The 12,599-nt window shown below is 50.4% G+C and overlaps 1 protein-coding gene across 2 annotated transcripts in view; it reads left to right on the forward strand.

The window, feature by feature from the left end:
• ATP13A1 (ATPase 13A1) overlaps positions 1–12,599 on the forward strand; it is a 29,392-nt gene that overhangs the window by 15,777 nt on the left and 1,016 nt on the right. Inside the window, exons 13-25 of one of the 2 annotated variants that reach the window (XM_073318987.2) lie at positions 1,405–1,562; positions 3,295–3,470; positions 3,964–4,074; positions 4,742–4,867; positions 5,376–5,484; positions 6,327–6,523; positions 7,028–7,124; positions 8,324–8,517; positions 9,127–9,241; positions 9,695–9,891; positions 10,406–10,548; positions 11,382–11,493; positions 11,962–12,105. In XM_073318987.2, coding sequence (XP_073175088.2) covers positions 1,405–1,562; positions 3,295–3,470; positions 3,964–4,074; positions 4,742–4,867; positions 5,376–5,484; positions 6,327–6,523; positions 7,028–7,124; positions 8,324–8,517; positions 9,127–9,241; positions 9,695–9,891; positions 10,406–10,548; positions 11,382–11,493; positions 11,962–12,105 — 1,879 coding nt within the window. The remainder of the gene's footprint in view (positions 1–1,404; positions 1,563–3,294; positions 3,471–3,963; positions 4,075–4,741; positions 4,868–5,375; positions 5,485–6,326; positions 6,524–7,027; positions 7,125–8,323; positions 8,518–9,126; positions 9,242–9,694; positions 9,892–10,405; positions 10,549–11,381; positions 11,494–11,961; positions 12,106–12,599) is intronic. The other variant, XM_078849655.1, reaches the window with a different exon arrangement.

Genomic DNA, 12,599 nt, shown 5'->3' on the forward strand with positions numbered 1-12,599 from the left:
CTCAACTGGAGGCGAAGGGCCAGTCCAGTGGGGCAGAGAGGATGAATTATGGGGGTGAAGGAGATGAGCCAGAAGCAGGTTCTAGGCTAGGGGAAGGGGGATCCTGCAAGTTCTCTGGCTATGGCACTTGTGCAGCAATTTGCAGCATCAGAGCCCTTGAATTTGGTTCTTCATTTGGGATTTCATAAGTATGTTCTTAACTGCTAAAACCCTCTGTGCCTCTCTGCACCAGCATGCAGCCCCCACCCTGGTGAGCTGCACCCCAATGGCAGAGTCCCTCATAGAAAAACCCCTCTGGTTTATTTCATTTTAAATCTTACCCCTCAGGATTATGGGAATGTTGTGACTTGTACACTGCGGAGTCAGAAGTCCTCACACTATGGAACATGTGGAAAATAAATATATAAAATCACTGTAACAAAAATATTTCAGGTTTCAGAGTAACAGCCGTGTTAGTCTGTATTCGCAAAAAGAAAAGGAGGACTTGTGGCACCTTACAGACTAACCAATTTATTTGAGCATGAGCTTTCGTGAGCTACAGCTCACTTCATCCGATGAAGTGAGCTGTAGCTCACGAAAGTTCATGCTCAAATAAATTGGTTAGTCTGTAAGGTGCCACAAGTCCTCCTTTTCTTTTTTTAAAAATATTTCAGGGATCGGAGTAGTTACTTACAGAATGAACGACAGCCTGGTGAGCGAGGCTGAGTGATATCCACACGCTCTAGTCAAAGGGGTTACGGTGAATGTCGAGCAGGTGCAGCTGTTGTAAACAACAAACACTTGTGATTTTGTGCCCACTTGTTTTCAGGCTTATGAGAGAAATGGTTTAAAACCTCTTGTGTCCTGGGAGTTTAATTGGCTACAGTGAGCATGGGACGTTGCCCAGGTGACATAACCACCCCTGCGTGCATGTATCCCTCACTCTCCCCATCTCATAATGTAGCCTGGCCACTGAGTGGCATGTGTTCCACCTGTTGTCTAGCACGCCGGTGACCGTGTGGGGAGAGCAGTTTAGAGTGACTTCTTGCACTAGAAAAAACCCTTTGGAGGCCGCATGTGAATGTAATCGCAGTACAATACGCATCTGTCTGAGCAGACCTAGCTAGACAGGGTGGTGTGTTGCATGTGCATTCAGTTGCCTTGAGCAGCAATTCTTTGGTGCGCCAGTTAAGGCCTCTCCTTTGAGGAATCTGCTCAATTAGGATTGCTCAGGGGCAGTGGCTGTAGCTGCAGCATCGAGAAGCTGAGTCATTGAGCCAGCTTTCCGACAGCTTTGCTGTTGGCATGAGAAGCACTAACTGTTTAGGGCACTGGGACAGTAATTATTTGCTTGGAGAAATTGTAGAACATGTATGGCTTTGACGGCCTGTCCAAGCCTATTAACGTAGTCTCTCCCCGCTGTAGGGATGGGAAGGAAGTGACGCCAGTGTCTGACATTCCTGTAGAAACCCACCGAGTGATTGCCACTTGCCATTCCTTGGTCCAGTTGGATGACGGGACGTTGGTGGGAGATCCGTTAGAGAAAGCAATGCTGATGGCTGTGGATTGGACTCTGACCAAAGGTAGCGACAATGGCCAATTCCTACGTGTGTCCAGTTGCACAAACTGATACCAGAGCCTGTGTGTGTGTGTGTGTGTGTCGATATTAGTGATGATAAAGCTGCTCCTCCCAATTCCGTTCTTGTGGGTGAAATTCACCCCCCCTTTGTAGTAGTCTTCTGCCTGGGGTGAGCTTTGCCCTACGTAAACCCTGGTGAGTGCTCTCTCTGGCATTGCTGTGGAAGGGCTGCGGGAGACCTTGCGCAGGATTTCTGCAGGGACGGCCTGTGTATGCAAGCTGCTGAGGTACGCTTGCGCGAGACGCACCGGCAGTAAGCGAGTGTGTGCCAGTGGAGATCAGGTGGGTTGTACTTGTCACGGCAAAGATGCGCGGCTGCTGCCCGTGCGATAGCAGCTATGCAACGTATGCAAGCTGGGCATCACACCCCAGCTCCTCCAGCAGATGTAGCCTAAATTTAGAAATCCACTGTTAGGGGGCTTATTCCTTCACCCACTTACTTCCCTGGTCCTTCTCGCATGAACAGAGAGCAACAATACCCGAAGTCCAAAGGTGCAAACAATTCGATGTTTATTGGGGTGAACTTCCAGCAAGCATGATTCCAGTTTCCTTCCTTAATATCCTCCTTCCCAGCTCTGACACCACAGAGCCTTACGCCTGTGTCCCTGTTCCCATTCCTACCCTTAGCCAAACATGATTCCAATTTTCTTACCCCCATTCCCTGTTCCCATCTCCCCCTTTAGCAAAACATGATTCCAATTTTCTTACCCCCATTCCTTGTTCCAATCTCACATACCCACATGCCCACCCCCACCCACACCCAGTCGCTTCCTCATTGACTACAGATTATATAGTAAAACTTGAGTTCTGCTTTGCTATACCTTAACCAATCATTTTCCTGAAATTTAACTAACCAATCCTAACATATTGTAACATGATTATGTAACCAATTATATCCCACCACCTTAATTAGTTTACACCCAGCAAAATTAATTATTACAGCAGACAGGAACAATCACAGAACCAGACAGAGATTATACAGACAAACAACAGCAAAGTGGGAACTATGACAAGACAATACAGAAGTGAGGATTTCACATCCCAGCTATTGATAAGTGAGTTCCTGCCAGACAGGATGCCATCAAACCAAGTTTCCTTTTACATTTTCTAGGCACCTCCCCATCTCTGGAGGTGACAGGAATACAATCCTGTCCTGATAGTGCCTAACAGCCCAATAGCACCTTATTTCAATGTGACTAGTTTGGAATGTGAGGATGTGACTGTTCGCTTCCTAGCTTATGGCTGCCTCTGCTGCTTAGCCAAAGGCCTTGGCCTAAGAACAGGGCCTCAGTCTGTCACAGTAAGAGAAGGCCCTTACACCAGCAGACAGTGATTTCTTTCTTTTATACCTCTAGAACTAGCCAAGCGATAAGAATACACCTAAATTCTTAGAGTATAGGCCTTTACAGACAGGCCTGAATATCTATATCCTAACATCCACCTTGTGCTGCAGATGTGGCATGCTCAGAAGCAGCTCTTTGTTCAGATCCACAGAGGTGGTCCAGGCAATTCCATCCCTCAGTCACTGGGGCCAGAACTTCCGTCATCACCATGCTGCAAGGCTTGGGTGGGGAGACTTGTTTGTAGTGAATGATTCGTTCCTGGGAGCTGAGGGAAGTGAATCTGCTTGCAATGCTGAGAAACCTTTCTGGATTTCCCGATCTGTTTGTTTCCAGATGAGAAAGTTTTCCCCAGAAGTATTAAAACTCAGGGACTGAAAATTCACCAGCGCTTTCATTTTGCCAGTGCCCTGAAAAGAATGTCTGTCTTGGCTTCATATGAGAAGATTGGCTCGACTGATCTCTGTTACATTGCAGCTGTGAAAGGGGCCCCAGAGACCCTGCATGCAATGGTGAGCGCAGCACACGCACGGAATGGGCTTTACGACAGCAAGATGTGTCCTAAAATGGGAATCAGTTCATGGGGCCTCCACAAGCTTGCCTGGGTTTGTGTGACTCCATCCTCAAATCCAGAACATGAATTATGTCCTGAAAATGGGCCCAGATGCGCCCCGCCCCCCCCTTCCCATGAAGAACAGTGTCCACTGCAGAGGCTCAACATTAATCCTAGTTAAATCAAGGGTGGCTCAGTGTGTGATGTTCCTGGCCGCTCTGTGCTTGTTCTCAGACCTGCAAATACAAATGGCAGCAGAAGGGTGAATATCAGATAAAGTCATTCTCCTGCCCTCAGTGGGGATATTTGTTGCTTCTTTGAGCTCCCGGCTTGCCTCACCCCTACTCAGGCAGGGAGGCTCCTCTGCTTCACTGTGTATTTGATATGAAGCATTGTAACCTGCGTATAGTGTTTAACAAGCTGTTTCCGCCCCGCCCCCCCTTTTTCTGCAGTTCTCTCAGTGCCCGAGCAGCTACCGCACCATGCACACAGAAATCGCACGTGAGGGGGCGAGGGTGCTCGCGCTTGGCTGCAAAGAGCTGGGGCACCTCACTCATCAGCAGGTACGCTTGGCTCCAGGCAGTGGTGCTGGAACGAAGGGCGCTGCCAAACCCACTGGCTTGAAGTATTAGTAATAACCCAAATACGTGGTTTCCATCGTCATCACCCCTACTATAAAAATTGTTCCAGCACCCCTGGCTCCATGCCTGGGCCCCTAAAGTCAGAGCACCCACCCAAAGGAAGGTGCCCACATGAGAGGGGGTGGCACAGACACTTCATAGGGAGACGATTGTCATAAGCCACAGATGAATCTGTAACTGCTTTGGTTTTTTTATACCTGAATCCTGTTGATTTTATTTTATTTATTTATTTGCTTATTAGCTCCAAGGGACTGTGGCTCAGGTCTCCTGGTTTCTATTTTCAGTTCTGGCACTGACTACTTGTGTAACCGTGGGCACCTTCCTCTGCCTTGCCTTGCTTCAGTTTCCCCACTTGTAAAACAGGGATGATATGCCTGTGGGAGGAAAGCTGGGGAGGCTCAGAAAGGGGGGCGGTGACTATATTACCAAAGGGGATGCTGTCTCTAGGGCAACGGAGGGAGAATCCAGAATCATTCCATGCACCTCAGCCTGCCCCTGGCGTTCCCAGTCAGGACGGTCTGCAGTGGATGGGGGTCTCATTGCTCGTGAGATGGCCCGTAACACTCGGTGTGGTTCTTTTCCATGGAAGGTGCGAGAGTTCAAGCGTGAGGCTCTGGAATGTGACCTGAGATTTGTCGGCTTCATTGTGGTCTCCTGTCCTCTCAAAGCTGATTCCAAGCCCGTCATCCGGGAGATCCAGAATGCATCGCACCATGTGAGTGTCTGCAGGAGGAAACGAGCTCCTGCAAGCCGCTTTGCTTGTGACTGAACTCCTGGGACCGTGCAGACGCCTGAGCGACTCGGCCGGCACAAGCCTCTTCCAGGATTGCAGGGCGTGGGAGGGGCAGCCACTGCCCTGAGCTGTGCGTCATTCATAGAGTCCAAAGCCAGAAGGGACCACTGTGATCATCTGGTCTGACCCGCTGCAGAGCACAGGCCAGAGACCTGACCCAATGTAATTCCCAGAGCAGCTGTCTCAGGAAAACATCCAGTCTTGATTTAAGTACTGTGATGGGTGGGGGCACTGGCTAATAACTCTGCCTTGCCCCAGTGGTTGAATTTCCGGACAAGGTGCTGTACAAAGCACCTGTGATCATTAGTGTCTCAGGTGGAACCTGGTCAGCGTCCAGGAACTTCTCTCTGTTCTGTGTAACTAAGGCCATGCGCGTGTAGTGTGACCTCCTCGGTAACCTCGTGTGACCCTACCTGTTTCCCTCTCTCAGGTAGTGATGATCACAGGGGACAATCCGCTCACTGCCTGCCATGTGGCCCAGGAACTCCACTTCATCCAGAAAGATCACACCCTCATCCTGCAGCCTCCCCACAGCAAAGGTGATGGATCCCAGCCCAGCCAACAGGCCTGTTCGGATATAGTATCCAGCCTGGGTGCCTGCACAGGTCACTGGGGTGTAACAGGTTTCAGAGTAACAGCCGTGTTAGTCTGTATTCGCAAAAAGAAAAGGAGTACTTGTGGCACCTTAGAGACTAACCAATTTATTTGAGCATGAGCTTTCGTGAGCTACAGCTCACTTCATCGGATGTGTAACACTGACCTCTGGTGGCAGAAAGTGTAATGATTTTGCTGCTGAGAGTCCCAGATAATCCAGTGCCCCTCCGCAGGGCCTTCCCCCACACATCTCCGAGCAGGTCACAAACAGCAGCTGGCAGGAGCAGCGTGCGTATGGGCTACCCAGTCCATCACCAGGGGGTCTGAGCACCTAAGTAACAGCAGCTGGCAGGCCTCCCCTTTGTATGGAAGGTTTGGGGGAGGCAGTGGTGGTAAGGGACTTGGGTTTGGTTTCTAGCTCTGCTGCAGACTCCCTGCATGACCTTGGACAAGTCAGTCTCTTGTGCCTCCCCCCCGTCTGTGAAAAGTAGCGCTGCCCTGCCTCCCTGGGGACTGTGAAGATAAAGTCACTGAGGCGCTCAGGTTCGGTGTGACAGAGGGGCCATAGAAGTCCCATAGATAGCATAGGGGGCAAGCAGGTGGCCCCACAGTGCAGACTGACTCTGGTGTCTGGCAATCTGTCAGCTTTCACCATGGTAGCCAGGCTATAGTGACAAAGTGCTGCAGACACCTGGCTCTGTGCATTTCCACCCCCCCCCCCCACCCCCCCGAGTCCCACATGGCAGTGTCTGTGCTGACTCCCAACCCCGCCTGCGTTCTGTTCCAGACTCCAGCTGGCAGTGGCAGTCCATTGACGGCACCACCACGCTCCCCATCTTTCCACACTCCCGGCAAGAGCTGATTCGTCACAACCTGTGTGTTACGGGTGAAGGGCTCTCTTACCTGCAGACTGCGAGCAGACAGCAATTGTTGAAGCTCATACCCCATGTTCAGGTGTTTGCCAGGGTGGCACCGAAACAAAAGGTGAGATGCTCCAGTCCTCTGTAAAATCTCAGCTTCTGCCTATCTCGGTGTGTCCTGCCTACTAACAGTAACAGTAACTTACCTGCGGACAGTTCCCAAATCCAGAATGACTCCAGCACACCATGGGGAGTCCAAGAGTCTCTGGGGCTCAGCACCTGCCACTCACATTCATGTTAACTGGAGCTCAGCCTCTTGGCGTGCTCAGCCCCTTGGTCCTCTGATGAATTACTTGTTTCAGAAGATGCAGAGGGGTGAATATTGAGAGCTCTAGGTGCCAAGTCAGCTGCATGATTTCCTGTCTTGTTCACTGTAAAGGAGCCCTCTGATCCGTGTCCTTAGCGCCAATATTAAAAACTGAGTGAGGCATAAGACCGGTGATGCTCAAAAAGGGTATTTAACACAGTGCTTTTCAGCATGTGCCCCAGCCCATTTTGGTACCTGGCACACACACAGTCCCAGTAGCTTGGGCAGGCGTTCATTCCTGACTGGCACTTCTCACTGTAGGAGTTTGTCATCACAACATTAAAGGGGCTCGGCTTTGTCACGCTGATGTGTGGGGATGGAACCAACGATGTTGGAGCCCTGAAGCATGCAGATGTGGGTGAGTCTGAACATGCAATGAGGAGGAAGGTAGTGTGTGGCTTCCTGGGTTTGGCTTGTATCCCTGGGCACAGAATTCAGCATTTGGAGCCTTCTGCAGGCATCTCTAGGGACTTACGCATTTACTGGGGATTTTCTCAGCTGGGATTGGTCAGTAATTAATCTGGCAGACTCCATTTGGAGCTGCATCGTCTCTCCCCGGGGGTGAAATGAGCAGTAGGCTGGCGAAATGCACACTCACACAGCTTGTGCTTCTACATGGCATGAGCCTAGGGGGAGAAAACTGGCTACAAAGCAGTTACCCTGGGAGTGCTTCATAGAGCGACTTCTTCCCTGCTGCTCTGCTGCTGCTTCAGCCCCTGAGTGTAACGTGCCTCATGGGGACCCTGGTCTGGGACATCCCTGGGTCACCAGATTGTGTATCAATCCTGCCTTCTGAATCGGAGACGTCCCTAAATCCGGATTAATCTAAACTTTCCAGATTCTTGTTTCAGTTGGTCCAGAAAATTCCTTCTGTGAAATCATTTGGTGAGAGTGCTCCACTTGCTGCCCCCTTCCCATTTTATTCTGTTCTGTCTCCCTTAGCAAAGTAAGGTTGAGCTGAGTAATGTGGTGTATTTCTACCTAGGATAGTGGGCCTTGCTGTTGGGCCAGCTGCGGTCTCTCGGATAAAGGCTATAGCTTCAGTGCCTTCAGTATTGACTCCTTGGTAATACTTAAAACCTTCCTTCAGAAGAGACCAGAGCTTTACTGGGGCCAGGGGGCATTACTGCATTCCCATTTACAGATCTGGACATGACTTGCCGAAGGGCATGTCTGCAGTGTCACTGTCACTGTGTCGGGCCCAGGATACTAGAGAGACAAGGCGAGCGAGAGATGAGAAAGGTGTCTTGTATTGGACCAACTGCTGTTGGTGAGAGAGAGAAAGAGAGAGAGATGAGCTTTTACGCTGGCACAAAGTTCTTCAGGTCACCTCACACCTTGTCTAAGGTCACATCGAGTTAGGACTGGAACCCAGAAGTCCCAGTTCCCTGCTCTAACAAGTGCTTCCTTCCCCTTCGTACATTTGCTTGGCACCACTCTAAGGGGGGCTGTGAAGGGCGGCTCACGGCTGCTGGGAACTAAGGGTTCCCACTTGGTGAAGTCATTTTGCCAGTTCGGGTTTTTTCTTTTCCTGCAGCTGATGTTTTGGTCTTACAGGGGTGGCGCTGCTGGCAAATGCTCCCGAGAGACTCCCCGAACGGAAAAAGAGACCTCGCGATGGACCCAATGATGGGAGACCCGCCTTGCCTGCCATAGGGAGCAGTGCCATGAAGCCCACCTCCCGTGCTGCCAAGCACAGGGTCATGTCCCACAGAGAAGAGCAACTGGCCATCCAGCGGGTTGGTAACCAGGTCTGCCTGGAGCCCAGCCCCTCCTCCCTTCCAGGTTCAGTGGCTGACACTGTCCACATCCCTGGTGCCCTCCACTCCTCCCATCCCCCGGGCTCACTAGGGCTTTTATTTTTAATTCTTGAATTGGAAATGGCAGGACACCCCAGAAATGTATTTCTGATTGCAGCAAGGCCCTGCCCGTGCTCCTGGGTAAGGTGTTTCTGGCCAGAAAGGAAGTCAAAGCCAGAGGGAGTTGTCCTGTTCTGGAGCCCCCACCACTGCAGGCTTATTCTAGTCAGAATTGCAGCAGCTACTCATGACAGTATTGTCCTTTCATGGATCCATAAACCAGCCGTCACACTTCCAGTTCTGCCCAGGGGAGTCCACAAGCCCAGCCTTTCTCCTTCCTGCCCCAGAAATGACACTGGTGGGTGTCAGCTGACAGACCTCCTGGAGGTGGGTGAGCTCTGCAGCCGGCTCACAGGGTATATGCTGAGGGGCTGTCTAAGGTCCTGGCAGTGTGGAGAGCCCCTCTGAGCAAGGATCAGGGCTGGGTAGGGATGATGCAAGTCTCCGTATTATCCCAGTCTGTGATAATGAAATGTCTCCTTGTCTCTCACTGGAAACCAGGAGCGGATCAGCCAGGTCCTGAAGGATTTGGAAGAGGACCATGTGCCTGTTGTGAAACTGGGTGATGCCAGCATCGCTGCTCCCTTTACATCCAAGCTCTCCTCCATTCAGTGTAGTAAGTAGCAACGGGGAAGCAGGTATGTGCTGTTGATTGCCCCTAGTCTGGTGACCCTCCTACTCCGATGAGGAGAGTAGCATAAGCGCATTTCCTGTGTGAATCCGAACAGGCTCTTGGCAAAGGCAGGGGGGCTTTGGGTGGGGTGGAGAAAAGGGTGATGCAAACACTGACTCTTACTGGGAGGAAATGCCTAAAACATGAGGCCAAGGGGGTGCTTCCCATACTCCCAGTTTTCATTTCCCCATATGGATTTCCCAGCGTGGAGATGGAAACTGACTGTGCTGAGTAACCATGGTGCACTGGATCAAGGGAAAGGTGAGCTGCTTGTCCAAGAACTCTAGGCTCATAGCAGCTCCCCATGCTGGGTCCCAGGGAGTGGAGGGGGCTGTGCAGATGGAGCCACAGAACTTGCATCCTGAGGACAAACTGCTGTTTCTTCTTGCTCTTCAGTCTGCCACGTGATCAAGCAAGGTCGCTGCACATTAGTGACCACGCTCCAGATGTTTAAGATCCTGGCCTTGAATGCCCTGATCCTCGCATACAGCCAAAGCGTCCTTTACCTGGAAGGAGTGAAATTCAGTGACTTCCAGGCAACGCTTCAGGGTTTGTTATTGGCCGGCTGCTTCCTCTTCATCTCTAGGTCAAAGGTATGTTGCATGGTGGCCTGCTGTACCTGGGAGTGCTTCCGAAGGAGGAAATGGGAAGGGTTGTGTTTGTCTTGTGAGGAATGCGGCAGGGAAAGCAGCTCTTCTATTCTTACAGTGAGTGCTGTCTAGCCAGCTCACTGCCTGCCCAGAACGTGCAGAGAATCACTTCGTTCTTCCCTAGATCCTGGCGAGGGGAGGCCTTTCTGTGGCCAACACTTTGCACTTTAGGGAATGTCTAAGAATGAGATCAGACAGACAGTGCATTTCTGTTCAGTGTGCCAGGGCACATGGTCAGACGCAGGCATTAATCACCTGGGATACACTGTTGCCTGCAGCATGCAGCTGAAGGTCTCACTGTGTGAAGTGGAATTTATAAGAGCTGGGCATTTCATGGGCACAGTTGACCCAGGTGGGATCTTGCTGGCAGCTTGGCCAGTGGCACCAACTTCATTGTCTTTGTACAATTTTTCCATCTGTTAAATCCTGGTGTCTCTTTTTTTCCTTTGGTTTCCAGCCTCTGAAGACACTTTCCAGGGAGCGTCCGTTACCCAATATCTTCAATCTCTACACTGTTCTGACCGTGGTGCTGCAGTTCCTCGTCCATTTCCTTAGCCTGGTGTATCTGTACCGTGGTGCGCAGGCCCGCAGCTCTTCCACGTGAGTGCTGCTTGTTTCTGAAGTACAAAATGTTTGCACCTATCTTCAGGCTGCGACTGAGCACCAAGTTATTAAACTGGATGGGCAAATCCCATCTGGGAAGGAAGGTGTAGGGAAACCTGCTGCCTTCATGGTGCTTTTCCTTCTTATTTTCCCTTAGAAATCCCTGCCTGCTTAATCTTAAATTTGGTAGGCAGGAGGGAAGTATCCGAAAAGGTGGATTTGAGTTGCAAATCAAATGAAGGTCACCAGACAACTTAGCTAAGTTGAGTTCAGAACTTTTTATAGTAAGCCTGGGGATCAGCCTGAGAGATGCTGCACTCAAACAGAAGTTATGGGCTTGGTGCAGAAATTAGTAAGTGTGAGTCTAGGGCCTTATGTTATGCAGGTCGGACTAGATCAGTAGTCTCCAAATTGTTGTGCACGGAGGAACGTCTGGGGGGTGCAGCAGAGCCTGGGCCAGCCCCCATGGGAGCGGGAAAGGACCACCACCCAGCCCCGCTCTGCCCCCAGCTCTGTTCCGGCCCTGCCTGGGCTCTGGCGGTGGCCGCGGCCCCCCCACCTTGGCTCCCAGCTGCAGCGCTAGCCTTGGCCTTTGGCTTCCGGCCCACAGCTCTGCTCCCAGTTGTGGCTTCAGCACCTGACCCCCGGCTGCAGCCAGGTAAGAGGGGAGGCAACAGAAAACATTTGGGGACCACTGGACTAGATTATCACAATGGTTCCCTTCAAGGCTTTAAAATCTCATCTGATGAATTGGCCCCTAGTCCCATTTATTCTGAAATCCCAGAACTGGGCTCCATTGATCGGAAAGGGCTTTGTCTGGTTTCTTTAAGGAAAGAAGAGTTTGTGGATTTGTACAAGGAGTTTGAGCCCAGCCTGGTGAATAGCACGGTTTACATCATGTCAATGGCAATGCAGATGGCCACTTTCACCATTAATTACAAGGTAAGACTTGCTCAGCTCGCATCTCTGGGAAACCAGGGCAGAAACAAAATTGTATTTAAGTTATAATGTTACATCAAAGCCAATGCGCTTGTAGGAACTGATGTGTTTGCAAATCTGAAAGGTAGCCCATGTGGGCTTAGCAGTGTTGATGTGGGTGTGAGATACAAAGATTTGTTCTACGTTATTAACGGCAGTGTCACCGATGTAAATCCTTCAGTAGAGACATCTGTTGAGAGTTTGGAAAAAGTTTGCTTATGTACAAAGATAGCTGTTCTGAATGCATCAAGGCGAGACCCAAATTGTACATTGAAGTATCAGTTCTCTGTCTGGGAGACCAGAATTCCTGTCCTGTTTTTAAAAAAGCTTGTGAATTTGGCATTGAAAGCTGCCTCCCACTGAACCTAGTGAAGATGAGCTGCAGCGGCTCTTCTGTTCTGATGGTGTCTCAATGTGCATTTGCCATTTCAGGGCCACCCTTTTATGGAGAGCCTGCGGGAGAACAAACCTCTACTGTGGAGCATTATCCTTTCAGGACTGGCCATTGTGGGCCTTTTGACAGGCTCCTCACCAGAGTTCAGTGAAAAGTTTGGGCTGGTGGAAATCCCCATGGAGGTGAGCAGGGACAGGATGGAGTGTTCCACACTGGCAGACTCTTCTGGAGTAACTGCTATAGAAACCAATACTCTGGAACTGCTACAGCAAGGACTTTCAAAGGGGCCCGAAGAAGTTAGGTGCCCACTGATTTCAATGGGAGTCAGACCCTTAACTCAGCTTAGGCACCTGTGAAATTCCCAACTTCATGCTTCACTTACAACTACCTAAACGCTCACTGGAAAGTAGCCCCTTGTACTGAAGACTAGACGTGCAAGGATTCTCTTGGACAGGAATCCGTTTGGGTTCTGAATTCCCCTGTGTACAAACCAAACTCCGCTCGCATCTAAGTTGTTAGACTGGATGACCCTTGCGGTTCCTTCTAACTGTATGGTTTTATGATTCTAAGGGGTGTTCCTTTTTAAAGATAAAACTTGATTTAAAATAGCCTCCTTATATATGGACTTCCAGAAACTCTTCCATAATGTGGTTTGTGTTCAGTGTTTGAGACTGAA

This window comes from Lepidochelys kempii, chromosome 20 (genome assembly GCF_965140285.1).
Source record: "Lepidochelys kempii isolate rLepKem1 chromosome 20, rLepKem1.hap1, whole genome shotgun sequence".
NCBI lineage: Eukaryota > Metazoa > Chordata > Testudines > Cheloniidae > Lepidochelys > Lepidochelys kempii.